This window comes from Centrocercus urophasianus, unplaced genomic scaffold (assembly GCF_019232065.1).
Source record: "Centrocercus urophasianus isolate 14NV4802_14NV808 unplaced genomic scaffold, USGS_Curo_1.0 seq_19, whole genome shotgun sequence".
Classification (NCBI taxonomy): domain Eukaryota; kingdom Metazoa; phylum Chordata; class Aves; order Galliformes; family Phasianidae; genus Centrocercus; species Centrocercus urophasianus.
Window position 1 is genome coordinate 5,339,928 of NW_024884744.1, and position 27,990 is coordinate 5,367,917.

The window sequence follows — 27,990 nt, forward strand, 5'->3', positions numbered from 1 at the left end:
AATATTTGGCATAGATTGATATTTGGGTAGAGAAGGAACAGAGCATACCAGCCATTGGTAGTTGTACAGTTTTACTTCATACATATTTTGTTCCTTCATTCACCTGGAGGCTGGGAGCTGGATTGCAGCACATCCAGCATCTCACGTGTGCGGAGATTCCCACCCGCTGTGGTGCAACAGCACCTGTGAGGGCTGTGAGCGGAGGGCTGGGCAACAAATACACAGCAATGTTGAGAGCAGGTTTGGAAACAAGTCTGCCTTTCCATGCTGCTCACAGGTAGGGGAGCGAATTTGCAGTCTGCTGAAGATATGAAAGTTGTATGTGTCCGTTTCTGGCTTTGCCTTATGGAGAAAGTGGTGAGTGACGGAGCAGTGGAGGGGACAGAAGTTTTCTCACGCTCGAAATGTTCCATATTTTTCCTTTCCTGAGGCTTTGGGAGTCTGGGTGTTCCCATCTGGGGCTCATGTCAGATTAACGCTCGACTGTAATGAGATGTTCCCATGTCTGGGTTTCTGCTAACCTTCCCCTGGGCTTTTGGCACAAGATCTGCCGGTCTGTGTATGCACACCTGCATGTGCACCAGATCTTTCTGGGGCTTTGCATGCTGAAGTACCTTCTTTTTGAGCTGTATGGGAAGTTAAGGTAAAAAATTCAACTTTCTGAAAGATTAGAATCAGTTCCTTGTTAAAAACCTAATGTTTCAATGCTTTCTGAAATAGCCGATTCATCTTACAGCCTGCTCAAGGTTTGGGGATTCAAATACTAGTCTTTCTTTCTCAAAATTCTTTCTTTTTTTTTTTTCTTAACATAATGTGAGTTTCACAAGGTTAGAAGACACCTGGTGCCTGAAGAAACAAAACTAAACTGAACTGGAAATCTATGGGTGCATGCGGCAGCTGGGGGAAATGTGCGTGCACGTTCATGTCTCTTTTCCTGCTTCATCCAGGAATCACTGTCCAAACTGATGCACGAGTTCCAAAAAGCTGTCAGCTATTTATCCCTCAAAGGCTTTTTTTTTTTTTTTTTTCTTTAAAAACGCCCTTCCTCCCTCACAGGAATGGAGGACTCTTTGTTAACAGGGTGGTTCCTATCCTCTTTTCATCTTTCTGTTTTGAAACACATACTTAGCTCTGTACTGAGAATCACACTGCAGACCTAAATACAAGTGGAAAGCTTCAGAGCTCACATGAGAAAAAGGGTGTAAGGAAGGAAATCAGTGACTGCCATATTCATGGCATTTGAATATACCTATTTTTCCTGATGCAAAATACTAGACGGCTGTGATAAAGGAAACTTCCTATCCAATCGAGCCTCCTCCTTTTAAATCACCTGACAAAATATCATTAAGAACATGCGTGCTGTGCTCTTCAGTCGCTCCCCAGCAGCTTTTCAGAGAGCAGGTTTGGAAACAAGTCTGCCTTTCCATTGGGCGCTGCCTTAGGGGAGGTGGTTTCCAGCTGTGCCTCCCTCTGTGTGAGTAAGGCAGGCCTGTTTGTGGCCATGGGTTCTACCCTACTGAGCATGCCTTCACATGCAACCTTTTCATACCTTTTTGGATCTTCTTGAAAGAAATAAATACCTGTACTTGACCTACTTATCTATGTAATTATTTCACTTTGCTAAGGGTGTATGCACATTCTGTTCTGTCTCCATATTTTTTTCACTTTGGCAGTCGTTTCATGAGTTGTTAAAAATACAATCTGGTTGGTAATGGGAACTGGGGTTTAGTATTTCTCTTGTTACAATTACTGGCAGAACAATGGAGGCAGAAATCAGACAACTGCTTTGTGGAGACAAAGTTTGGTCACTGCTTCCTCAGAAATCCTGCTGGATTAATTTAGCTTTTCTTAATGGCAATTAGTAAGGCAAACTGAGAACTTCTGAAAGTGAGCAAAATGTCAATGGTTGGTGGCTGTGGATGAAGTTGCACCTGTTTCTCAACTGTTAAAACTGCGTGCTTCAGCATCTTGTAAGTTATTAATATTGGGAGACTTAGGAGATTCAATGGCTAATTGCTTTTTTTTTTTTTTTTTTTTTCCTTTGTATCATGCCAGTTTTACTTGTGTCTTTCTTCTTTCCTGGCTCTAAAACAGCATTATGCTTTACATCTCCAAAGCTTTCAAGTGACTATTTCTGAATCATATTGCATCAGAGTAGATTTAAACAGTGAGAATGTAGTACTGTGGCATCTTCTGTACTTTATGATCCAACAGATCTTCTAGGCAAGCTACATCTGAGGCTTAGGTACTTCTTGTGAGCACATAGGGTCATTTGGTGCTCATTCCTGTCTTAGGACTAATGCTCTTAACGTACTGAACAATCAAGCCCTTAATATGATTAATACTCAGTAAATATATTCAGTTGGGAAGTGTAAGGCTTTCTTTTTTAATTTCTTTGTGGTAAAACTTGCCCTTTTCATTTGCAGGTTACGTGCTTCATAGCATGAGAAAAAAATTCTTATTACTGCTATGATTATACAAATCCTTGTGCATCTCTATAGAAAGTTGGGAGCAGACTATAAACATAATGAAAATTCAGTATGAAAGTTTTAAACTTGGATATAGTAAATTTTTTTGCAATTCTAATATGGGCAGAGGACAAATGCATCAGAATAGAACTACTGTTTAGGTATGCAGAGTACTGTACTGATTCTAAGGATATCTGGTGATTTGGTTATGGTATTTTTGACCCTGGTGCTTTGCTCCGCATTTTTCTTCTAAATGTTGCTTTCATCAAGTTGCCCCAATATATTCTTTGCTCTGTTTTTGAAAGTGTCGCTTTGCCCCTTGGCTATCATAAGGAAACAGCTTTGATTTAAGACATCAGCTTTGCTATTAACATCAAGTGGCTGCATAACAACTATGAATCATTTTTATGAATGTGTTCTGACTAAATCATAGGACACATTAGGTGTGGATGGATGGATATTTGAGAAAGTGATATAGGTAATAGGCTGTCTTCTAAGATAATGGAAAAGTTTTCACCTTCACTTTTCTTTGTATGCTTGCCCTAGAAGTGGTGGCTTTCTAATACAAATAGTTGGAAACACACAGCTGAAAATGAGTATCATTTTAAACCCAGCCATATTCACAAGAATGATTCATGTGATTGAATGGTAATTATTCACAATTGAGACTTTTGTGGCAGAGCGTTTTATCAGATAAAAGCAAATTAAAGTTTTTGTTGTGGGTTTTCATTGTTGGTTTTTTTTTTTTTTTTTTTCTCAAGTTGGAAGTGTTCTTGCATCTGATGGCCCAAATGTCCTCTTTGAGAAGACATAAATTTGTTGTAGTGAATTGCAGAGGAATGTGCAGAAAAAACATACCCTGTCTTTTTCTTGTGCCAGAACAGCCACTTAAATAGCAAGCATTCCTTCTATGTATTATCTGTAGGTAGAAGGGTATTTAATTTTGTCGTATTGTTGGTGTACTTTTTTTAGTTTTTGTTCTGTTCTTCTGTAGAAGAATCCAGAGACATATGGGTTGGCCAAGAAACAATTTGTTTATCTTTTAGCCCAACAAACTCTTTAAATGAGCTAGGTTAATCTGCTCTTATTGATAATTTTTTGCTATGCTCAGATTTTTTGTAGCTGTTCTCTGTATGATAATCTTAGTTTGATAAAGTTTTCAATTTATTTGCTACGAAGATTGCTTATTTAAAAAGAAAACAGAAAACAAGTCTGAACTTTGGCTGCCTGAAGAAATATTCTCATTAGAAGCACATTCGGGTTGATTGAGCTGATAGTGATGGTGATGATAATAATTGCATTGCAGTAGTGCCTTGGGATCTTAGCTGTGAATGAGATTCTCATTTGTGTAGATATAGAGCTAAGATCAGATCCAAGCCTGAAAAGATTCAAAAGCATATGTAAAATGTAAAGCATAAGAGCTTGAATACGAGTTCTCCATCTTTTGGTGGAAGGCCAGTTGTGTGGCAGATGTTTAAGAAACCACCAATAAAAATAATAATTAAAAATATTAATCTGTCAGGATAGAAGAAGCAGAGCACTCATGAAATGCTGTCGTGCAAAAATACAGCGCAGTAGTTCTGCCCTTGTGTTTGTGGTGAGCTGTTAATAAAGAACCGAAATAATAACGCAGGTGTCGTCTGTAGCAGAGCACAGGGTGCAGGTAAGAAGCAAGGAGCACATACACATGTTTGAAGGATGAATTGAGGTTTATACCAAGCTATTGCTTTTACAGTCAAGCAGATGTCAGTGGACTTGCTCTACAGGATATTATGGTATATGAAAGAGAAGGCTTTTGAGTAGTAAAAATTACTCCTGTCAGTTTGTCTTTGCGTATGGCACTTTGATATATCATTCACAGCTTAATTATATTGTCATGGTTGGGAGATTAAAACAAAAGCCAGGTTGACTTGTGCTGAAATCTCTCTGAAATAATGCCTGGTAGGTGAAAGGAGGAAGAAATCCATAAAATCTCTAAAAAATTCCATTATAACGTATTGTACCATCAATAATAGGTTCCTTCCATGATGCAGTTTCACAAACTGAAGCTAGAGAGATATTCATCAGCTATCACTCACTACACAGCAGAAACAACTATTATCAGCCGTACCAGGAAAAAAAAACAGAGGGAATTGTCCTTTGTGCAGGACTTGATGTGGTGGAGCCAAAACCAACTGGAGTTCAGGAAATGGAACAAAGAAGCAAGTTGGTCAGTGCAGGTTTGCAGGCTTGACTGCAGCAAAAGGCTTGATGACCTCATCCAAGATTTCTTTGTTGTCTTCTGCCCAGAAATGAGGACAGTTGCCTGGTACTCGGTGGCTGCATCTGTTGGCAGTGCTGGAGGGGATGCCCAGTCCCAACCAGGCAGAAATTTTGGGAAATTGAGCTGGGCTCGGTTTGTTACCAAGGAGATGTGTGGCTTTGTGTTTGCCTGTTAAAGGGAGAATTGAAAATAAATCAAACTCTCTAATGTAAACAAATTGCAGTGTGTCATTTAGGTGTACAGGTTTTGTGGCTTAGTTATTATCAACACCATTGATTAAAGCAAAACCAGTCCAAATGCAAAGGTGATTTCTGTGTTCTCAAGCTCTTATTTACGCTTGTGTAATTTATCTGTTTTAAATGAGGTGCTCTGACTTGAATTGAAAGCGAAGTGCAGATGGGTGCCTGATAAAGATGTACGTGATAGTCAAAATATCTGTGCACTGAAATGAATGTTGAAATGTTTAAGATGTATTTGGCATATTACTTTAACTCCAGCTTCTGGATGATGCTGTAATGCAAATTCAAACTACATGTAATAGTAAATTACTCTCAGATGCTGCTAAAAAGTAAAATTTTACTGCCGGTCGAATGAACGTAATTTAGGATTAGGTTAATACAGCCACTGTCTGTATGTTGCATGTTTCCTATATGTAGATTCAAATGACCAGCTAGGCACACAGTTTGTGTTTGTGTCACAGCTTCCTGCTGTGGTTGTGTCTGTGGGTGCTTGCCAAAGTGGCAGCTTTGAAGACAGAAGGAGGTTGTTGATCTTTGAACTTTGGGATGAGAAAGTAAAGGTGTGGGCAGGCGAAGGCGCAGGTGATGAAGCCAACTGTTAGGTATGCAGTACAAATGGCCACTGGGGAAACTTTTCACAGAAAGCAGTTGCTTCCAAACCCTGTGGAACTGTTTCTGTGGAGGCCAAGGTAGGGCTACTCCATGTTCACCTGCCTGGGGATGTGGCATGTGCTGACAGTGCATTTTACCTGTGTACAAGCAAGCAGAGCAGTGAAACATCAAAAAGTAGTTCACACATTAAATTTTCTTTACTTACTTTTCTTATAAAAGATTAGATCGTCTGTCATAAACTATTAATCTGTCTGTACCAATTTAGTGCTTCTGCCTTCTGTGTTTTAGCTTTATGAATTGCTATTGCTTCTTTCACATATTGAAGAATCTATTTAATAAAATGAAAGAAAGGGGGAAAAAAAAAAAAAGAAAACCATACATGATTCCGTGCATACTTGACAGTAGTGAAATTGTTTTGTACTCAATGTTATCAAATATTTGCTTTGCTAAAACAATTTATTTTTATATATGTAAAGTACTTGTACAATTTATGTAAATCACTCTTTACCCATTTTATGGGTTTGGAAAGCCAAAATCCTTTGCTACACTGTAATGTTTGAAGAAGGAGTTGGTGAACTGGTAAATTGCCACAGATCACTTCTAAACAGCATGGGATGCACGTGGGTGAGAACATCCTAGGAAAGCTTCTGATCAAAGTTGGAAAACAAACTTTCAGCATGCAGAAAACCAAGATTTTGGTATTCTAGGAAAATAAGCATATTTCCCATGCTGAATCTACAGTGTATGTGAGGGTAGACGTAATTTGGTACTTTGTACATAAGTTGGGAACCTGGTATGTCTAGGAGTTCTCTTCCTCTTTAATTAGAAGTTACCTGCCGCCCTGAAGACATCATGTAAGTTCATGTAGAATGTCTTTAGTGATTGTTGGGATTTGGGTTCAATAAAGCAAAAATCTGCATATTTTTTTCCAGTACATCTAGAAGGTTGTTAAGAATAATGATCTTTTTTTTGATGAGCTTTTCACATGTTCTGTTCTATTTTAATTGCCTGGTCTTCAGGAAAAAAAAGTCAGAAAATACAGATTTTCTGTATACGTGTCAGAAATGGTCTTTTCTAATGGAAAACATAACAAGCATGTTTAGGATGTTAATGAATAATATTGTAATTGTGAAATTGCCTGGCTTGACCCCATGATACGATTGCGTGTTGGCTGAGCTTTGTCCATCTGACACAGATACAATAAAAACAGTAAATGCTATTTGTTTTTAATTTATTTTTTGATGCATGGGTAATTTGCTTTTTGGAAAAGGAGGAGGTGGAGTCCACTGCTGTGTGCTGATGGTTGGCATGGTCATATCTCTGTTCTTTTAGAAAAGCATTCACTGGGCATGAGACCAGAAACAACAGCTTACCTACTATTAATCTTGCTGTGGAGTATTTAATCTTCTGCTTTTGGTGGAATTTGCTAATACAGTGGTTCGCCTGAGTAACCAAGGTCATCTAAAGAAAAATGAGCAGGTTTATTTATCTATAGCAGGTGGTTCAGTTTTTTCCCTTACTCTCTGTATATATTATATTTTATACATGCTATATTCAGAATATGATGTGACAGCATGAAATTCATTTGATTTGTAACTTTTTTTGTTTTTCTTTTTTCCAGAAGCCTCCTGCTATATGTGTAATTTAAGGGGATGAGTTATTTAAAGCATTCCTAATTGTGGATTGCATTCAGCTTCAGTGCTCACTGAAACACCCTGCATGCAGAAAACACAGTTTTGTGTGATACAGTAATATTAACAGTAGTTCAAAAAAGCCCAACCAGTGCTGTTCCTGAGAGGTGGTTATCAGCTTATGATTTTGTTACTTGTTCCTATGAGTTCTACATCATAGCATAGCATCCCTTTTGAGGTGAAGAGGTCCTTTATTCTCAGCCTGTAGACTTGTTGTTTAGTTTTTCTGAATCCTTGAAGATAGATAACTTCCTGAGTAATAAGGAGATAAGTTCATGTGTTGCTTTACAAGGAATGTATTTGCTTGTTCTGATAAATGAAGTATTTCTACTAGAAAAGACATCAGAGGAAGAATTTAGATTTACTCTTAAGTATAAACTGGAGACAGTAAACATTTCTGTGGAATATCATGGGTTGTCAACTGGCTAAATAAGGAGTGTGGCTCATTCCTGGGTTTGCACCTAAACCTTTTGATGAGCAGATAGACCAGCCGAATTTTCCTATCGGGAAATAGAAGTAGGAATCTTTTCTCGGAGCAAACCTGACTCTTAACAATGTTGCACATACTGAGAATAAAAATAGATTGTTGTCTGAATGCACTTGTAAATTATGGCAGAATTGTTACAGTGAATTACTGCACTGTAAAACATGGCTACTTAGTGGTTTGGGAAGAACTTTTTGTACATGCCTTATGTGAAGCATACTATAACATTAATCAGATTTATTTGAAAGCTGTTATTCGATTTTGTGTGCTCTGTGCGGAGTGGTAACGTACCCTTAGCAGTGATTACTCAGAAATCCTGCAATTATTCAGAGAATAACCTCATGATTAGAAGTATTGACTGTATTATCCTGTGTTATTACAACAGTATGGAAGCATTTCATAATAACAAGGGATTTAATTGGTACAAGGACTTATTTGCAGAATACTAAACACATTGGTAAGTGAGGCATTTGAATTGTGCATTACAGGCACCAGGAGTATTATCAGCTAATTAGATGCTGGAGGGGCGTATGTACTATTCACTAAGGCTGCTCGACTTTCCAGCTCGGTGTTTTTCAGTATTAGAATGGTTGGAACGTTGACCATAAGTTTCACGTGACTACATTAATTTTGTTACCTTCTGTGAGCAGTTTCTAAAGCATACTTTTAAGCAGTTTTCAGGGGACAGCGCATGATTAAGTTTTGCAATGAAACTACTGATCTCTATCTAGAAAATTCTGTTGAAACGTTTGTATCAGTAACAGAATGGAATAAATATTTAATCTGTTTCCAGGAAAAGCTGCTTTTTAAACTAACAGCAGATGTATTTTGTCAGGTGGTGGGAAAGCACAAATGCATGTTGACTCAACCAGGTAAAGGAGGAGACACATTAATGGGAGTTTGATACCCTGGGGAGTGCTTCATTATGAACCTGCCAGTTCTAAATTCCATCTGTAACCTGCTAAATGTGACAGTTTAAGCTTTATTGTCGCCCATAAACCTTTACAGAAGGAGGATTTCCTCTGAAATCTGGTCCATTTCTTACACATCTGTTAATTATGCCTACTGATCTGTTGCGCTAGTCTGCGATTCCTTCTACGCCAGTGTTTTCTGTGGGTTTTAACTCTGACATTTTAACCTGTTTCCTTGCATTTCCTCCGTTTTCCTTGCAGAATTGGTAGTCCACATAAATAAGTTATCACTTATTCAAACCTATGATGGCTTATGACCAGACAGCTATCGAAACCATGCATTTGCTGGTATGCTGCTGGAGTTATCTCCTAGCTAGGGGGAGAGTTGTTTTTTTTTTTTTAAGGACTTAAACATTCTACTGTATAGGTGTGGTGTTCAAAGTGGATAAAAGTGTATTATTAATGCTTCACAGAGAAGGAAAGCTGTTACTAAGCAAGACGGAGAAGTTTGTAATTTTAAGGCCCCTTTTTATTGTTGTTTTTTTAGCCTTAGTGCAAGGACTAGCTGTGGCTGTCCACAACTGAGGACAACACTGAGTCCTTTTCCTTGCCCTTTTTGGAGGGAAGGAGGAATAGATGTTTTGGCCGATATGGAGGAGTGTGGGTGAGCTGGGTGGAGAGACACCCTTCTCTCATCCTGTTTGATGGAGGCTTGGTTTGATGAAGCCGATGGGATAGTCCTTTAATTTCCTTTAACCTTTAACCAACAGACTGAGTTGTATGTAGGAAGTGCTGATGGAGAGACAAATTCACACACTGCAGAGGCACTGACTGGCAGTGTTAGGCTACTCTGCAGGTAGACCTCACTGTCTGAAGATCTTAAAAGTTTTATTTTTTTTATGTGCTTCCAGCCCTCGGTGTGACAACCTTTCAGGGTATTGTAAAACAATTTACATATCTAATATCTTTAATGCGTATGTACAGTATAATGTTAAAGATAGAAGGTGATTAGCTGTAGTAAAGAATTTTGTATGTTTCGCGTAGGACTATTTAGCTGATTATTCTTAAACCCAGATGTTTTATGAGTTTTTGATAGGTGTGTAGAGTGTTTTATTTCTGGTATTAACCAGAATTGCATTCTTCTAAGATAGAAGTGGATTCCATCCTTCATTAAATAATATAAAAGCACAGTGTGTACTATTTTATGATTCAGCAGACTTCTGTTTCTTTCTTTGAGAAAAGAATTTCATATAGGGAGACGTTCAGTTGTCTGTCCTGTATCTTGCTAATCTAGAACAGCCGTAATTAGAAGGGAGAAACATCATGCAGACCTCAGCTTATCACTAGGAAGTAAGCCCAAGACCAGTATGTTTTCACTGTTTTGATGGAAGAAGCTATTAAGTGGTAGTATGTGAGAGAGTTTTAAAAGAAATTGATTTGCTTTCTAACAGTGTTTTCTTGCTTGAATAAGGGTTTAATCATATTGGTGGCAAACAAAATTGATCAACCTTTAACATCAGTTGGTACAGAAATAGTGATTAGAAACCATTTGCCTACAGTTTAGAAGACAGAAATTTAGATTAAGCACAACAGAAACGTTAATTTAATCTAATTCTGTTGAAGTCATGGGGAAAATCTGCTGCTGTAAAATTAATCTTACTCCTCATTTGCAGTTATCAGAGAAGTACAATAATGCCACTAATTCTACTGCAAAAGTCACCAGTGTGCAAATCCCCAGGGCTTATGCTCTGCCTTCTCTCACCCTGTTGTGTGATCTGTGCTGTGTGTACATCTGTATGTGTGTTTTACATATGTGTACTTGTATAGTGCCTAGGAGTTGCACCTTCTGTACTGGCAGGTTCTTTTGTTGTTTACTTCAGGCTATGCCTGGCACAATTCCTGGGATGGCAGCAGCGTATCTAACAGGTCATGCACATGCTAGGATTTTGTCACTGTGGGTTAGCAAAAAAGCACTAATAGTCTGTATTTATACAAATATAAATTTGAATTAACCTGAAGAGGAAGAGGACAAAATTAATTTTTCCTTGCTTTTTATGAGTGAGGAGCAGGTGACGGGGCAGTTATCATTGCACAGTTATGCAAATAATGTATTAATTATCTGTGATAACTTCATCATGTGTCTGAGGTCTGCCTGCACTGTCTGACTAAACAGCTTCATTAGTGCTTGCAGAATATTGCCCATACTTGCATACAAACGTGGTTTCTGAAGGTCGGATTCATGATAGATTATTGTGCCTGTCTATGTAGATATCAGGCAAGGAAGAGCTAGGCAACGCTAGCACATCTCATAATGCTGTTTCTTTGGAAGCTGGGTACTTTTGTGTTTGAGGGGAAGCTGCATTACAGTGCAAGTGGTGCAAGGGAATAATCCTGCACTGGTGTGACTTGGTGATGCCAAGGCTTTCTGTTGATGATGTCTGTCCTACTGAACAGAGGACCTTTATTATGTGTCTGGTTTGATTCAAATCCATGAAGATCTTGCTATCTGCTAGCTGTGCTGTGCAATGCTTTCAGATAACATACTGATGTGTGGCTTTGTTACAAAAATGTTTCTCCAAAAAAGTACGTTGCCATGATAAAGCAGTGCTGTTCTTTATCTATGGATTGCATTAATTCCAGAATTCAGTTTAAGGGATACAAACTATCTTATTGTTCTCATCTACAAGAAAGATATCAATGTGCCAGACTAATTAATCTTACAGAAGCTTCCAGTCAAATACAATGCATTTGCTCCAGTGGGAGCACACAGCACTTCTAAAGGTCACCATTTAGCTACACACCTCCTTTTATTACACTTCCTCAAAAAAATAAAAAGGTGAGAGAAGGCTGAGAGGTGAGAACTCGGTTCTCTCTAATGCTTCACGTAGCCTTTATCATTGTATTGATTTTGGTGGTCTTGCGTGAAAGAAGAGTTCATGCTGCTTCAGAAGCGTTTATGTCGGCTGTGAGTTAATTATTTTTATTTGCTTTATGGATACTCTGTGGAGTATTTATTAAAATTATTCACGGAATGGTAAATACCATCTGCCTTTATAAGCAGCAGAGCAGGAAGGATAGCTCCTCTCCAAGAAGGTTGTGTGGATACAGTGAGCATAGTGTTGATTCCAGAAAGATTTCTTTCTGAGCAGTCATCCTGATGTCTGATTCAGCACATATCTAAATTGTTAAGTGTAGGTAGAATTTGGTATTTGATTTATAAAATATTTTTGGGGGAGTTTGCACTATAATAAATAGCTAAAATTGTACAGGGTCGAGTTGGAGACCTGTAGCTAGCTGTGTGCCCCAAGGGTCCTTACTGGGTCTGATTTTGTTCGACATCTTCATCAGTGACCTGGATGAAGGAATAGAGTTGCACCCTCAGCAAGTTTGCTGTTGATACAAAGCTGGGGTGCATAGCAGAAGGCTTTGCAGCCATCCAGTAAGACCTGGACATGCTGAGAGTTGGTGAGGAATGTGATGAGGTTCACCAAGAGCAAGTGTGGGGTCTTGCATCTTGGGGGGGGGGGGGGGGAATAACACATGCGTCAGTACAGGACTAGATGATCTCCAGAGGTCCCTTCCAACCCCTACAGCTCTGTGATTCCGTGATAACAGAAAATAAATATTGGAATTGTTCTGTGTGTCCCTAATATGCTCATATCAAAAATTCTCTAGGAAAACAATCATTTTAAAAAGAAAAAGAATCTAAACTATAATGCTTTACACAGGGACATTCTCAAAGCCCATCAAACTCAAAGCTTTCAAATTTCATCTCCGATCAGGCATCTTTTATTGCTGCATTGTAAGGAGTTAAGTATCTTTTCTCAAGTAGACTATAATTCTTCGTCATATGTGGTATGCTACGTTGCTTTAGGAGGTAACTAGAAAATGAATTTTTTTATTACTGATCCCGAAGCAGTGCCCAGAAACTCATAGGTTCCATAAGCTTTTCTAATGACCTATTAAAATCTTGCTAACCATGATAGATTGCAGGATGCTGTGTTTTACATCATGATCTTCATCAGTACTAAAATTTAAGTTCTTGTTGCAGTAACTGAATATTAAATTTACTACGTTCCTTGGTAAACTCAATCCTTAGCAAATACAGATCTGGATTTTATTTGCTTCAGATACTGATCTTGCCCAAAGTATATATCCTTGCTATGGGTCTTTCCCAGGAAATTCAGGTGACTCTGCCATGTTGTGCTGACTGTGCAATTAATGGACTCCACCTCTAGATAGGATTGGAAACATCCTAGTGAATTTAGAGCAGAAGTATGAGCTCTTAGGGATTAGAGGGAGAAACTGAGAGACAAAGTCAGTATTTTTCTTGCTCTCCTCTTCATTGCATTTTGTCACTTCAGTTGTTTGTTACAAACATGGCAGCAGAAGTATGTTTTAAAAGTCAGCAAGCATATTTCGTCGTAACCAAGTATAATACAGAAGTGTTGTGGGTGCTGGATCTTCATGTTTTTAGAGTGTGTTTTTTTCAAACTATTTTTAAACTATCCTTGACATATATAGAGCATATCTTTTCATAAATATCTTTCCAACTAATCCTTAAAAAAAAAGTGTGTGTATTCATATACATATAGATGATAGATATAGATATGTATATAAAATTAGTAGATTAGAACAGGTAAATAACATCATCTAATACACCTGGTAGATTAGCCTAATTGATTTGCCTCATGCTCTTCAGAGAAAAATTTGGACTTTGTGACATACTGAAGCCTACAGTGTGGCTTTGATCCTCCAGGTACCACAGCTGAAATCTGTGTAAAAGCTGACCTGCTAATGGCAACCAGCTGTAGGAGATGCTTTCTGTACCAGGGCAGGATTAGAATTCTGTGGCTAACTTGTCAATGTGGGCCACTGAGAAAAATGTGAAAGGTATGAAATAGCTTTTATTCATTTCTTGTGTGTTTTCTCCTGAGAACACAAAGCCAAGCATTGCTGAGAAAATGAATGGAGAGGAGATGCTGGAGATGATGAGAGTGCAGTAATGGAAGTGGGGGCGTAAGAAAGATAATGAGTCCCTACTATTTTGTTGCTTTCTTGCTTCTACCTCTGGTTTCTCTGATTTTGCATCTTTTCATTTTTTTCCGGACTTATTGTTTTTCTTTTCTGTTGTGGTGAGCAACACCCTAGGCAAGACAGTTTGTTGGTACATCAGGCAGCACAGCTGTTTCAGTAGTTCAGATTGGGAAGCAAGGTTAGGTGGGATGAGATGGTTAGTCCTCAGTTGCATGCAGTAAGGCCAATCACTGCAGTAAGTGTTAAGAAGGCTCATCGGTGGTGGTAGTAGATGCTCTTTGAAGACACCCCACCTCTGCATTTTTTTTAGGGTATCAGTCATCCCTAGTGTTGGGCTTGTCAGTTAGCACCAGCCTTCTCAGATGCATGATAAGGAACTGGAAAGGCTCCTTCACATTATAGCCTCCTTCGTCACTGTCAGGTGAGGTACAGAAAACATCCATCAATGTCATCGGTGAGAAGAAGTTGTGCTGTCTCTGTCAAAATCTGGTGCTCCTGGTTAGTGGATTTTTTGTTGTTGTATTCCTATTGTTCCTTGCTCCCCAAGGAACCATAGGATCACTTGTCTGACAACTCTGGCTTCCAGGGATGTAGCTTGTTGCTTCCTCTGAAAGCTGCAATGTCTGATGTTCACTCTCCATGAGCAGTGTCCTCAGAAATCAGAATGCTCCTTCTTAGCTGGGCTTATTTTCCTGAGAAATGGATGTGCAAATCTTTTTGCTACCTTGCATTCCTTTATAGTTGAAGTAAAATGTGCTGGCAAGTGCTGCTTTAATTTCTGTGTGGGCAGCTGTTTCATTTATGTCAGTATTACTCCTTTTGAGAAATTGCTAGAAGATATAAAAATTTAAGTTCTCTGCTGGAATATAATTCTGGTGTTCATAAAAGATTGTGTCTTCCAGCCTCTGTCAGCATGTGATGCCTGTCACATGCTCGAGCTCTCTTGCTGCTGTTCTTACAAATCTGGCTGTTCTGTAGGCACCAGTTGACAGCAAGGAGTCAATTGCTAACAAAGTGCATTAAAAAATAGATAAAAAGGGAAATGTAAAGCCTCCACCAGTTGGACCTTTTCCTAGAAACCTGGAAAAATAGTGGCAGCGTGTTTAATGATGTCACATGTCAAATCCCAAAGTGTCTTTTAAGCAGACTTTGGCAAAAGAAACACAGCAGTATCTCAATTTGGGGTATTTGAACTGACTACCCTCTCTGTCAGTACACTGGATAAATGTTCCTCCAGCTTTGCAGGACTGCAGGATGCAGCCAGCAGCTCCCTTCCTTTCCAGTCCCTTCCTTGCTTGTAGTTCAGGGCCCTCAAAATCTATTTCAGTGACATTTCCTCTCCGGTTGCATTTCTTCACTCCTGCATGTTCTGTACAACGCTACCATTTCAGGTGTTTCTCCAGACAGAATATGTGTAAATTGTAAATGCAAGTACACCCATCTGCACCCAGTCCAACTGTATTCATTTCTGTTACCTGGTTTTTTTTAGCCCTTAAGGTCTATGCAAAGAGTATTTCTATTGTACTGGTGACTAAAAGCAACTTTCTTTGAACTTTCTGGATGGCAAATGTTGTGATGCTTTGTGAAGCACTAAGTGCCTGATGGTGTGTTAGAAGCAGATTTGAAGGCGTATTGTTTCTGAGGTTGTCTTCCCTGACTAAAGGACAATGTTTCTGAACACTTGAAAGAGTTAAACTGGTAGATGTATGCCTGGAGATGTCTTATTCCTACTAGCTATTTCATTATACAATTTAGTGGCTATTTATATAATTAATATTTGCAATGTTGAGCATCGTTGTATCCAGGCTTTATGTACAAGGACTAACTTCCACTGAAAAAGGGACCTATATACCAGAGCAAAGACTCTACAAAATGTGAACAATTTCTTTGTGACTTTCTCACAAGGAGAGATGAAGCTGAATGCATTCAGTTTTTTTTTTTGTCTGCAGCAACTGTTTTATACAACTCCAGCTGCCAGACAACAACTTTTTCCTATGGGTTACTACCTGCGTGAAAAATCAGCTAGCAGTTTCTTTTGTAGTGGGTTTGATTTCATACTTTTCAGTATTGAAGTGGTATTACAGCTTGCAAATATTTCAGAGTCAGCTTTAATGTAATTTTTATACTATCCTAGAGTGAAGCTGCAGTCTGAAGTATCTTTACATCTTAAGTGGTTCTAAATGAAAGGACTTGCACATTATTTCCATCACATTTATGGAGGAAAAAATCTATTTCCACCTAAATAATACTTCAGTCTATTACCTTACAAGAAAACAGTCCTTTCAAGTTTTAGCATCTGAGTGATGCTGAACTTCAGTGGCACTGATAGGTAGGGGGAAGTGTTGGAGAACAAAGCCACCTTCAGGAGAAACCTCTCTTGGAGCAAGCCTTGGAGTCCCACTGATGCATGTGTGTACCCATGTTCAGAAGAAGCTGACCAACCAGTCCTTGAAGACATGACCAAACCATACAGGCCCAATTAGAAATTTGCTCATGCCAACATTTTTGAGATGGTGGGAGAAGGTAAAATCTGTGTGCGCTTATCTATTTACTGCTATATTGTTAAATAAAGTTGTTGGCCAGAGAATTTCAAGTAGGCTGGTTTATGTTCTGAGAGTGATTTTTTTTTTTTCTTGGATAGGTCAGGGGAAATAAAAATGCATTTACATTTATAAATTTTTAAATGCCGCTGGATTTATGTAACAATTACAGGGAGATAAAATTTTTCTAAGCTTTTTTATTTTAATGGAAACAGAATACTTCAAATGATAGTAAAATGTATGTTGGTAATTTTCTGTAATGCCAACAGAGAGGGAGATAGCTAATTTCTTTTGCTAGGACTTGGGAAATCCCAAATCTTTCACTGCATCTGTAGAAAAGCATTTGGGATTTGACTCAAATATAGTATTAAGATTTTGGGGTTTTCGGATGGCAGCTTTAGCAAATTCCACATAACAGACAGGAGTTGCTTTGTGCAGTGGGAGAAACTTAAAGTGGTACAAACTGCTACAGTTGCAGTCTTGGCATTAATTTTTATTTTCATAAGCCAGAATACAAAATCAATAGAGAGTAATAAAAAAAAAAAAATCTAATTCGGGCAAGAAAATGAATTGTTTTGCATATTGTTACTGGTACAAGAGCTAAAGAAGTCTTAAATCATCTTCTTCATAGGAGAACATATGTTGAGTATTCAACATTGATTTGAGAGTTGGCTTTGGCAATTGGGCTTTAGGAAAGTTGTTCTTCTATTAAATTCATGAACTAGGTCTTTAGACAGTAATTTTTTTTCCTCTGTAGAATGTTTCTGAAGAGGTCTATCATCCATTTGGGGCACACAAATGCCGAGTAAACAAAGGAAGCTTTAGCGAATCTTGCACGCATATGCTTCAGACTGTATGTGAATAATTGCCTATGTTCTTTTATATCTAGGCTCTACTTTACATCCTGAAAACCTGTTGATTACTCTGGATCTAATTGCATTGTACAACATGGCGTTACATATCTGGATATTCAGGCTTATCTCTATAGCAGCACTGTATTGCTGAGCCTTTTGGGTCTGGTCATACACTTCCTCCAAAGCACCTGCATGGGTTTTGTTGGGGTGCATGTGAAATCTGCCAAGAAATTTATGCCATTTCATATTGTTAATTTTTAGTCCAACTGTGAAGATGAGTATATAGCAGTTTCGGATTTGTCTTGGTGATATACAATATGAAAATAGTTAACTTATCAAAAAAACATATTTTTAAGATATGGCACTTTTTTGTCTATTCCAAAGTTCATGGGAATTGTTTGCATTCCGTTAGTGGCCTTGACATCTTACTGTGCTTCAACAGTTACATTATAAATGAGAAAAAGAGGATTATTGGAATTCCCCTAAGCAAAAGTAACCTTTACTTTCTCCAAATATACTAGAATGGTATTGCCTACTTAACTATCATATGGAATTAAAAAAAAAAAAAAAAAAAAAAGCAAAGAATAAACCAACAACCCACTGTCACTGGCTTGGATATATGCCTCATCTTAACAACAGATGGAAGGAAAATATTTTTCCATGTTTCATTATGGAATAACGGGCTTTATAAAGTAGGAAGAGATGCATCTCTGCAGTGCTATCTGTGTCTAAATGAGAAGATGTCTTCTCACTCTATGTTGATCAACCAAAAAAAGTATTATTTTAGTAACAAAATGTCAGCTGGAAAAAAAAAAGTTATGGTTTTTTTTCACCATTTTCTGAAGTTCATTTGTCCTAATGCCAGGATAATCATACAAGAAAAAGGGGGGGGAAAAAAAAAAAAAAAGGAAAAGAAAACATTTAAAAATATACAGAATGTCTCGTGTACATGAATGAAATAAGGGAGTGAAACTTATTTTATGGACTAACAGATATTGTCCAACATCTTTTGTTGGACAAAAGAGCAGTAAAAATGATCTCAATGATCTCAATGTTTACTTTTTATAGTAATGACTATGAAGTGATTTTAATGAAAGAGCAGGAAAACATGGATTCTGTTAGCTGTAGTGGTCATTAAAAAAAAAAATAGCTAAAAAAATTCACATCCCTCTCCAAAAAATAAGAGGGTGCAGCTGAATATCCTCTCCAAAATGGATTATCCAGGTTTGGTAGACTGGTAATCTAAGATGTTTGTAATTTGTGTTTTAATTGGGTAATTAGCAGTGAAGATAAGGATGCAGATCACGTGGTTTGATATCTCTTAAGCCTATATGTGATGCTGAAAAATATTAATTATGTTAATATAAAGGCTGGATGAGCTGGAGGTTTTTTGAATGTTACAAATTCTGTGAGTTACCTGAAACATTTTTCTGAAGAAGGTGATGCTGGGAGATAACTGTTGGTACACTGCAGGTAGAGGCAGCACCAATTCTGCTCTTCATTGTCAGCAGTGAAAGCAGAGCAGATTGTTAATGCATGTTTAGAAATTTTGACTTTGGAAGTGTTCATACAAAACATTTACAGAGTCTTTGTCATGAATCAGAATGCTTAAAAAGGGTTGAGCAGTCAGACATTAAGTAATCTCAGGCTCTCAGGAGTCAGTGTGAATATGAAACGTGATTAGTCTGAGAGTGTCGTTTCCTCATTAAATCTCATTGGTAGAATCACAGAATCATTAAGGTTGGAAAAGATCTCTAAGATGATCTAATCTAACCATCTACCTACCACCAATGTTGCCTACTAAAACCTTAGTTCCTTACTGTTACATCCACACGTTTCTTAAACACCTCCAGAGACGGTTACTCAACCACCTCCCTAGGCAGCCTGTTTCAATGCTTAACCACGCTTTCAGAGAAGTTTTTCCTAACATCGAGCCTGAACCTCCCCTGGTGCAACGTGAGGCCATTCCTCTTATCCTATAGCTAGTTACATGAGTGCAGAGGCTGACACCTACTTGCCATGACGTCCTTTCAGATATCTGTATAGAGGGCAATAAGGTCTCCTCTGAGCCTCCTCTTCTCCAAACCAAACAATCCCAGTTCCCTTGGTCTCTTTGTGCTCCAGTTCCCTCACCAGCTCTGTTGCTCTTCTCTGGACGCACTCCATGCATGACCTTGATGTTTTTCTTGTTGAGAAGTGCCCAAAACTGAACACAGTGCTTGAGGTGCGGCCTTACCAGAGCTGAGTACAACACGGCAATCACCTTCCTGCTTCTGCTGGCTGCATTATATCTGATACAGACCATGATGCCCTTGGCCTTCTTGATCTCCTAGGTACATTGCTGGCTCATGGTTCAGCTGAGTGTTTACCAACATCCCCAGGTTCTTTTCCTCCGCACAGTGTTCCAGCCTCTCTGCTCCAAACCAGTGTTGTCTGTGGTTATTGTGGCCAAAGTGCAGGACCTGGCTCTTGTCCTTGTTGAACCTCATCCCTTTGGCATCAGTTCAGCAATGTAGCCTGTCCAGATCTCTCTGTAGTGCCTTTATCTTCCCAGTCCCAGCTCAGAAGGTGGCACTGATGGGCCCTTCTGTGTTTTTAATTCCTCAGTATCTTTTTGTTGTTTTTTTTTTTCCGGTGTTAACATTGGTTATATCAATATAAAAGAAACTCTTGGATCATGAGATATGAAAAACTAATTCTTTTTGTCCTGGAGCTGTACAAAAATCTTAGTGTAAAAGGATATGGTAAGAGTAGTGTGTCTCCCTCACAAAGTATTCCAGTTTGCATCAATTGCAGCTGGGGACTTTCATGCTCTCACTATACTTTAAAAAACCTTCCTTCAATAAAGAATATTTCAGCGTTTTTTCTTTTCTGATGTGATTTCACGTCTAAGTAAGGCAGACAATTTTGTTCTGGTGTTCTATGAATGTAATGTATGCAAATGAATGTAGAATATATTGGTAGTGGAGAGCAATAGTGTTCAGTGCAAGTAATTTGCCAACATCTGCATCTGGAATGCGGGCAAAATTTCATGCAAAAATATTGAAATGTATTTTCTTACTTCATCCTCGGTCACAGTTGCCAATGAATTTAGTAGGAAATTTGAATTCGATAATGACATATCTTTTGAAAAGTCGTGGCAACATTCCGTCACTTGTGCTGCATGTTATTTTTGTCATAATTCCTTTATTTTTCTTGTGCCTATGCATTCTGCTATAGTGTGCTCATAGGGGGTGTAGAGTTGTAGCTATCATTTGTGGAAGCAATTTTGTGAGTCCAAGTCGCACATGATCCTGTGCTGCCCTGGGTTGTGGTGCCTAGCCATAGCTTAGCCTGGGGCAAAGCAGCAGTGGCTTTGCTGCCTGCCCTGGAGGCTCATATTGCACTCATGGCCACTTGCACATCTCCTTTATCCACTGCTCACCTTTGCCCAAGAGATAAGGTGGTGTTTAACCAACCCACCTGTAAGTGGAAATGATGAAATGAAATTTCTGCTGTGAAATTGATAAAGCCTGTGAAACAAACAAACAGGAAGAACAAAAAAAGTGAAAATAAATTGTCGTGACTTCCCTTTTGAAAAGCTAATTTTTATGGTAAACATATGTGTTCTCTTTTCCCTCTGCTCTCTTTTGAAGCTGTGCTATTGCTGGTACAGAGTACAAAGTTACTCTGGGTAAGAAGAGGAGCCGGGGAAGATCTAATGTTCTGAGCTGAGCATTTGTACTGAGTATTTGTACAGATAACTGCTGAAATGCCTAATGGTGCCCAGGCTCATCCTGTAGGAATATGGCATTTTTGGACAGCTGTGTTACTGCAATGTAAATGTTAACAAACATAATAAGAAAACATTGAAATGGCTTATATACAGCTAAAATTATGAAGAATAAGCCTTTTAAACTTTCAGCCGTTTGTATAATAAGAGTAATTTTTTTTTGCCAGGTTTCTATAATGGCTCAAAATGCTGCCTTTTAGAATTGCGGTGTCCCTTTGTAGGCAGACCTTCGCCTTTAGATCATAGCAGCTGCCTCCATCCTGGTGTGCCCTCCTGACCATTAACGCAAATTGGGGGCCGGATGAGAGATGTTCTGGATTTAAATTGGTGCAACTCAAAGCAGAATCTGTCTCCAGTTCGCATTAACAACTGTAAGCGGGTGAAGCTGCCTGAACGGACAGAGAGCTCTAATGAGACCGTGTTCCTTCACCCGTGGCTGTATCCGTGCCACCTAATATCTTTTCTATACAATTAAATGAACTTGATTTGGCAGTTAGTGTTTTCTTTTTTCAGTTGAATTCAGAAAAGAATGGATATGAGAACAAACGAGGAATCATATTTGCATGTTTAAAAATCTCTCTCTAAAATCACTGCTTATGTTTTTTCTTAGCAATTGCACTTGAATCGTTCCAGGGCATGCATGGCTGCCCTTTGGGGATGGTGGAAGGCAGTCCATCTTTTTAGCCCTGCTTCTTGGAGCACCTGAGGCATTACAATAACGCATGCCTTGCTTGTGCTTTTTATTCAGAGGAAGTTCAAACAAACACCAGGAGAATAGCTGCTCATCTGTACAGCAGTTAGTGCAGTGAGATTTCCACGTAAAGACACTATCTCTGAGAAAAGCAAACACAGGATGCTGTGATTTTTTTTTTTTTTGTACATCTGAATAAAGGCAATATTTATTCCATTATTTGAGAGCTTCCACGAAGGACATTATTCCCATTGCGAGTGTCAAAAGGTATCTTCAGCATCTTGCCGCAGATACCCTAAACTCCTTCCTTTGATAAAGTACCTTTTGTCAGCAAATGTGTATGCTGAAAATTAGCACTTCCTTCAGTACTAAAACCTTGACATTGAGTATAATTGAGGAGGTGAGTGTCAGCATGTTCATAAGTATTACCTGTCATTTGAAATATGACAGCGCTGTAACTGCAGGACCTTGGGGACTGCAGCGTGCTGGCACTGCGTCTGACTGCCTTGCAGCCGGTGAGACAGCCTTCGCCGCGGCTTCGACCCCGAGATAATTAACACGGCCCTGGAGGCTGCTGCCTTTTGCTTTTGTGCGCTTGTTGTTTAATAAGATGTTTGTTGCTCTGCTCGTCTCTGATGCAGTGCTGTGCCTGTAGGGACGTGAGGTCCTTCAAGTTCTGCCACAGAAGGTTTAGGTAATGTCTTCTGTGCATCCATTTCTTTAATTTCCAGCAAATTAAAATATTATCATCAATTAGCTAGCTATACTTGGTGGCTTGCTTCATTTCCAAGAGGATGCATATATTCATGTGGTATGAAAACAAGGTGGAGGGGAGGAGGGAATGTCTGAAACCTGACTTTTCTTCTGGAAGTTGAATCCTACACGATGTCAAATGGTGAAATGAAAGGCAGAGCGTGGATCTTTGGGGTGGGGTGGACGAGGGGTGGTGGTGGTGGTGGTGCTGACCAGGGGACAGGATGCTGTCAGCCCAGATCTTTAATTGCTGCCATTGCTTAGGATAGGACCAAAGTGGTTTGTTTCATAAAGTCTTCTGTGGCGCGTAGCTGAAAGCAAAATGGGCTTTTAACAAGGAAGGCATTTAAAAAAAAAAAAAAAAAAAAAAAAAAGCTGAGAAGTCTGAAGCATCTATGTGAGGACAAGTTGAACACAGCTGTATTTTTTTTCTTCAGAATACTTTATTGCTCTGTGAAATGGTGTTTTAAGGGGTTTTGAAAAATTTAGCAGCGTTGCTCCAAAGAGGTTGGTGCTAATACCTCCTCTCACATGGCTGAGCTTATTTTGGAATATCTTTAATAATTCTAAATAATCAGTGTTGGTAGATGACACTGTCGAGCCAGAGTGCTTTCACAAACATCCATTTTCAGCCACATCAGAAGTTTCACAAAGTCATCTTGCTTTCAGAGAAACATGGTGGTGTTGAGTGTTTTTTGGTTGTTGTTTCTCCTAAGGAAACGCGGCTTAAAATATTCTCCTTCAATTACTACAACAATTTATTTTTTTTAATATGTTTATTTCTGAAGGGTAAAACAGATACGATTAGCATATCCTGAATTGTAGAGGCTCCCAGAGTTGTGGTGACTAAGTGTAACTTTCATTTCAACACATACTGGAAATATGTCTCATGACATCCATTTTGTTTGATATACCTCTGATCTAACTTGCTTGTGGGAAATATTGTTCATAATTACAATTGGAAATCAGTGGGAGATAAATTGGACAGGGAGTTTGGCCGTTTTAGAGAAACACTTTTACTAGAGAAACTTCAAAAATGCTGTCAAATAGAGATGCAAATATTGAAAAGACTAATATATAAAACATGATGCATCCATAAAGACTGACAGTGTAGTAATGTACTTCAGGTTCCTCAGTGCACTATTTCTATTGTCATGTGTGATTCACAATGAAAGAGGGAAATACAACAGTTCTGTTCTAATAATCCAGTACTCATTCAGGTGTTAAAGGTAATGTGACTAAAAGCTGCAGTATACTGAAGACTCATTCTCCAGCATTATTGGAATAAATATATTTTTAGTTACAGACATAGACTTTCATTCTATAGCCCACCATTAGCATAAAACATACAAGAAAGCTATCTACATTAGGCTATTGAAATTGCACTGATTTACAACTCTTCTGTTCTCTCACTTTGCAAATATTAAAGGAAAAACCTGAAAGTGTATTGGGAATGTTATGTAGGTGCATACATCTTTGACGTTCATTTGGGATGCTGTGACTTTGGCTGACGTGAACTTTTTTTGTTTGTTCTAAAGCATGACTCCAACATTTCTTGTTTAGTTGTAACGTGGCTGTCCAGAAAAGCAGTAGTGTGATGCATCGTTCTGTTCTAATATAATGCTTGCATTTCCCTTTAAGAATGTAAATTTTAACATGCATCATAAGGCCATTGGCTCCCTTGGGAAAAGAATGCAGTAAACTTAAAACCAAACAGAAAAGAATTCACGTTTACCAGCAAGTGTATTTGAAGTAAATACAATTTAGTGAAAAATCACAGAATGATGCTCAGATAATTCCATATTGATCCTTTATTTTTTCACTTAAAAGCTGAGTTTTTGTTTGTGTTTTCACCCTCCCCCCACCCAAAAGGATACGGATAATTTGGGGAATACATTGTTCAACTGTGGCCAAGTGAAGTTAATAATTGCTTTGATTCAGTCAACATTTTGAGAAGATTTATGTGTTCAAAAGAATATACCAACACAAGGTCTACTGGACCTTACCCAAAGCTCCTTGAAATTGGTGAGACTGTCAGCCAGCCTTGGAGCCCAGCCCTTCACGCTGCTCAGCTCTTCAGTTCTACCTTGGCTTCTGTTCTGAGGCTGCAGGATTTTTAACAAGACTTGTTTAAAGAGTATCATAGGATCTTATAGAGCTTCCAGTGCTGGAAGGAAAAAAGTGCATTGTATGGATGGATGTTCTTTTTCTCAAAGCCATTTATCTTTTATTTTTCTGAAAATTATGAGTTCTTGCTATTTTCTCAATAAATGGTGGAAAATAGCTAGAATTAAATGAGTAAAATTAACAGTAATAAAGCTAGGGAAGCATGAAATTAAAAAAGTGATTGCAGTAATAAGGTGTACAAGTTTTCCAGTAAGAAATAATACCCTCTTGACTTGGTGAAAAACACTATTAGTACTACTTACTAAACAGGAATATATTTATACTATCATATCTCATGTGTAAAGTCTACATACCTTCGGATTTACCTGCTCTGTTCTATTTGATTATGTCAAATTAATGTACTTCGTAACTGTTAAACAAATTTGTCCTCCATTTTAATGATAGGTAAGTATTGTTAGCACTGTTTTGAGGCTCAGACTGCTGATAAGTAGTCAGAATCTTTTAGAAAGACCTTTGATTTTAGGTGCTCAAAGTTATCTAAACCTACAAAAGGAGTTACGTATTCACCAATGCCTCAATTAGTTTTGGTACTTCAGCACAGCTTTTTACCCAGTGACATCTCGACGTAAAATCTGTGTGCAGTGTTTCAAGCAGGACTTTCTCTCTCCAAGGGAATGCTTTATTTTTTTTCCGCTTTGGCTCACAAATAGCGATAACTACTCTCTGCATAGCAGAATGACTTCAAATGAGGGTGGAAGAGGAGTACTTCTCTTGGGTATACCCTGCTTGTGGGTCCTTTCTGAGTGTCACACTGACTTCCCCCTGGCTTTACCTGAGATTTGCCAGTAGAAGGATCAATGTCCAGTGAAATTCTGGTCTAGGAACGAGCAGCAAGAAAATCCTTACTAGTGTTAAACAAGCCTTGCATTTTATGGCAGTATTAGTTTCTTGTATACAAACATGATTAATACCATTTCACTAAAGTAATAATAATAAGTGAATAGCTGTTGAGATTTCTTTTTCCCAAGGATCCTTATTAAAATGCAGATAGAAATATCGTAATAAACTTAAGGAAGATATTCAAGGGAGTATTATTTTAATAGACTGTTTTCATGAAAACAATGTTTCCTTGTGAATTAGTAATTGAGTTCCCCTGAGATGCTCTCCTTTTATAGCTCTTCAGTTGGCTGGTTCATTTGGTTTTAAACAGTTCTAACAGATCTGGAGAAGATGCAAAGCTTGATAAGGTCAGAATAGTGAATGACTGCTGAAAACAAGTGTTACTCACAAAAAAGTTAATCTGGTTCTTTGAATGCATTTCTGTTAATCTTCTGATCTCCACGTTGGAGTTCCACACCTTATACAGAAATGTCATCACTTTTGTTGAATACTGAGCTTTGCAGAGCTGATCTTTATTGTTTTCTTGATTCTTTCCCTTGTAATAACCTTTAGATTAGGTTATAGGGTTATAGGCCCACTCCTTACTGGCACACCAGCTACTTAGCTGTGAGGGCTTTAAAGGGGCTCTTAGAGAAAGAACAGTGTCTTCTGGGCAGAGTAACATTTCCCGTGTGCTGTTATCTGAGTTGCATCAGCTCAGCGGCACATGAAGTAATAAGCTGTCATATTCCGTTGTTATGGAACAGTTCCCACGAACTAGCATTAGCTGTATCTTATGTAATAAGCCTATCTTTAGACAGATACGCAGGCTTTCACATTCAGAGCCAGACAGGAGTGTAGCTGATGTTTCATTTCTACCATTATGTCCATTTTTTTATGCACGTAACACAATCACTTGGAAAGTGAATGCTGTCGCTTTTCGTGCATGTTGAAAGGAGATAGCATTTCTTCAACAAAACGTACTCTGAAAAGAAGCTGAGGAGGAGAGGAACTTGTATGTATGAATTCTATGCTACAGTAGTGGCCTAATCTTTTTTCTTTTTTTTTTCTTTAACACTAACTGCTAACCAAAACGTAATAGCCTGCTGCCATGCCAGGAGTTCTCTTAGATATCTACTGCCATTGGCAAAAACCAGCACGGTCTGTGTGACATTTGAAGAAGCTCACCAATTTCTTTGTTTATGAGATCCATGCCCTCTGCACTCTAGAGCGCTTTTTGTTAACTTCAGTATCAATGTCACACTGTCAGAAAGGGGCGCTTTGTTAAGATAATGTGACCTTTAGTATAATAATCTTTGTCCTTTATTCTGTCTTTAGTAAAGCGAATCTGTACTTCAGTTCTTAATGCATTTTGATGAAGTAAGAATAGCACATAAATGAAATACCTTTGTTATTTCCCTTAAGCCATATAAGATATTTTCTTCAGAAATGGCACAAGTGTCATTTTGTCCATGAAAAACTTCTATTTGCTGACTGCAAAATGTGTATCTGTTCTAAAATGTAAATTAGGCAAGCATTTACATGCATTAAAATGAGGGAGCAGGGCGGGAGATGATGTAATATTGAATATCGCCTGCTTTCCAATGACTTTTATTAAGGAGGGATGAAAAGGACAATAATTAACCTACGAGCTTTGTGCAGAGTTGACTGTTGCATGGACAGAATGCTGCTGTGCTGAAATAGTAATTAGTTGAAATGAGAATCTGAGACCAGCTCTGGGTTAGTTGTACAAGTTTCATTTGAATGCTAGAAATACTGCTTGCTATTATTTTTACGTTAAATTTCCTACGTGTTTGTGTTAATCTGTTTGAGAAACCTCATAGGGTATTCTCAAACAATTCTTATTAGGCACTCACTGAAGCAGAGGTTCAGCTCTGTTGCTTCCTATCTCTCTTGGAGGTGCCCCATTTAGCATGAATCATACAATATGCTTTGGGTCAAGGAAGCAGACGTCTATGTTTCCATAAATTTGTTGATTTGAGAAGTTACTTTTTCTGAAGGTTTTGCTGTCTTGCTGTCCTTATCTGATGAGATTTCTGTTTGTGGGTGGGTTTTTTTTTGTTTGTTTTTGGGTTTGGTTTTTTTTTTTTTTTTTTTTTTTTTGCTTTCTGTTCTGAGGCCTGTAGTTGTAGAATAAATTCCTATTGGGAAAACAGATTTACAGCTATGCTTGACAACTTTTTCAACCTGTCTGTTATGATACAATTCTAGGAGTAGAAATACAATAGCAAAATACGGTTTGGTAACTGCTGCTTTAAATTTTTTAAACACAATTTTAGAAATGTTCGCATCACTGAAAAATATTTTCATAATAGAACCTGCATGTTCCCCCCTCCAAAAAAGTAGTCTGGAGCAATGTTGCAGGAATGTTTAATGTTATGACTGCACAAAGGCCTTAAGTTTCAAATACACATATTTGTAAGCAAACACTTAAATGCTGATCTGAATTATCACAATCCCCATGTTAGATATCAGCATTGTTATTCTATGATGAGTAAAAACGTATGCTGAAATTTGAAGAGTGTGAAGTATGTGCCTTCTTTACATCAAAAAGTGTTGAATGAAAGCATAACCCCATGTATAACATTTAATTCTGTGTGTGCTTAAAATTTGGAAGTTGCATGAAGTGTTTGACAGCTGCTGCTCAC

The 27,990-nt window shown here is 38.3% G+C and overlaps 1 protein-coding gene across 13 annotated transcripts in view; it reads left to right on the forward strand.

Annotated features, from left to right (window-relative positions):
* NAALADL2 (N-acetylated alpha-linked acidic dipeptidase like 2) overlaps positions 1 to 27,990 on the forward strand; it is a 387,619-nt gene that overhangs the window by 129,652 nt on the left and 229,977 nt on the right. Inside the window, exon 1 of one of the 13 annotated variants that reach the window (XM_042820507.1) lies at positions 250 to 277. The exons of the other annotated variants lie outside the window; for them this stretch is intronic. Within the exon in view, the coding sequence (XP_042676441.1) occupies positions 265 to 277 (13 nt within the window). The 5' untranslated portion in view covers positions 250 to 264. Of the gene's footprint in view, positions 1 to 249; positions 278 to 27,990 lie in introns of those variants that run through there. 13 annotated transcript variants of the gene reach the window in all.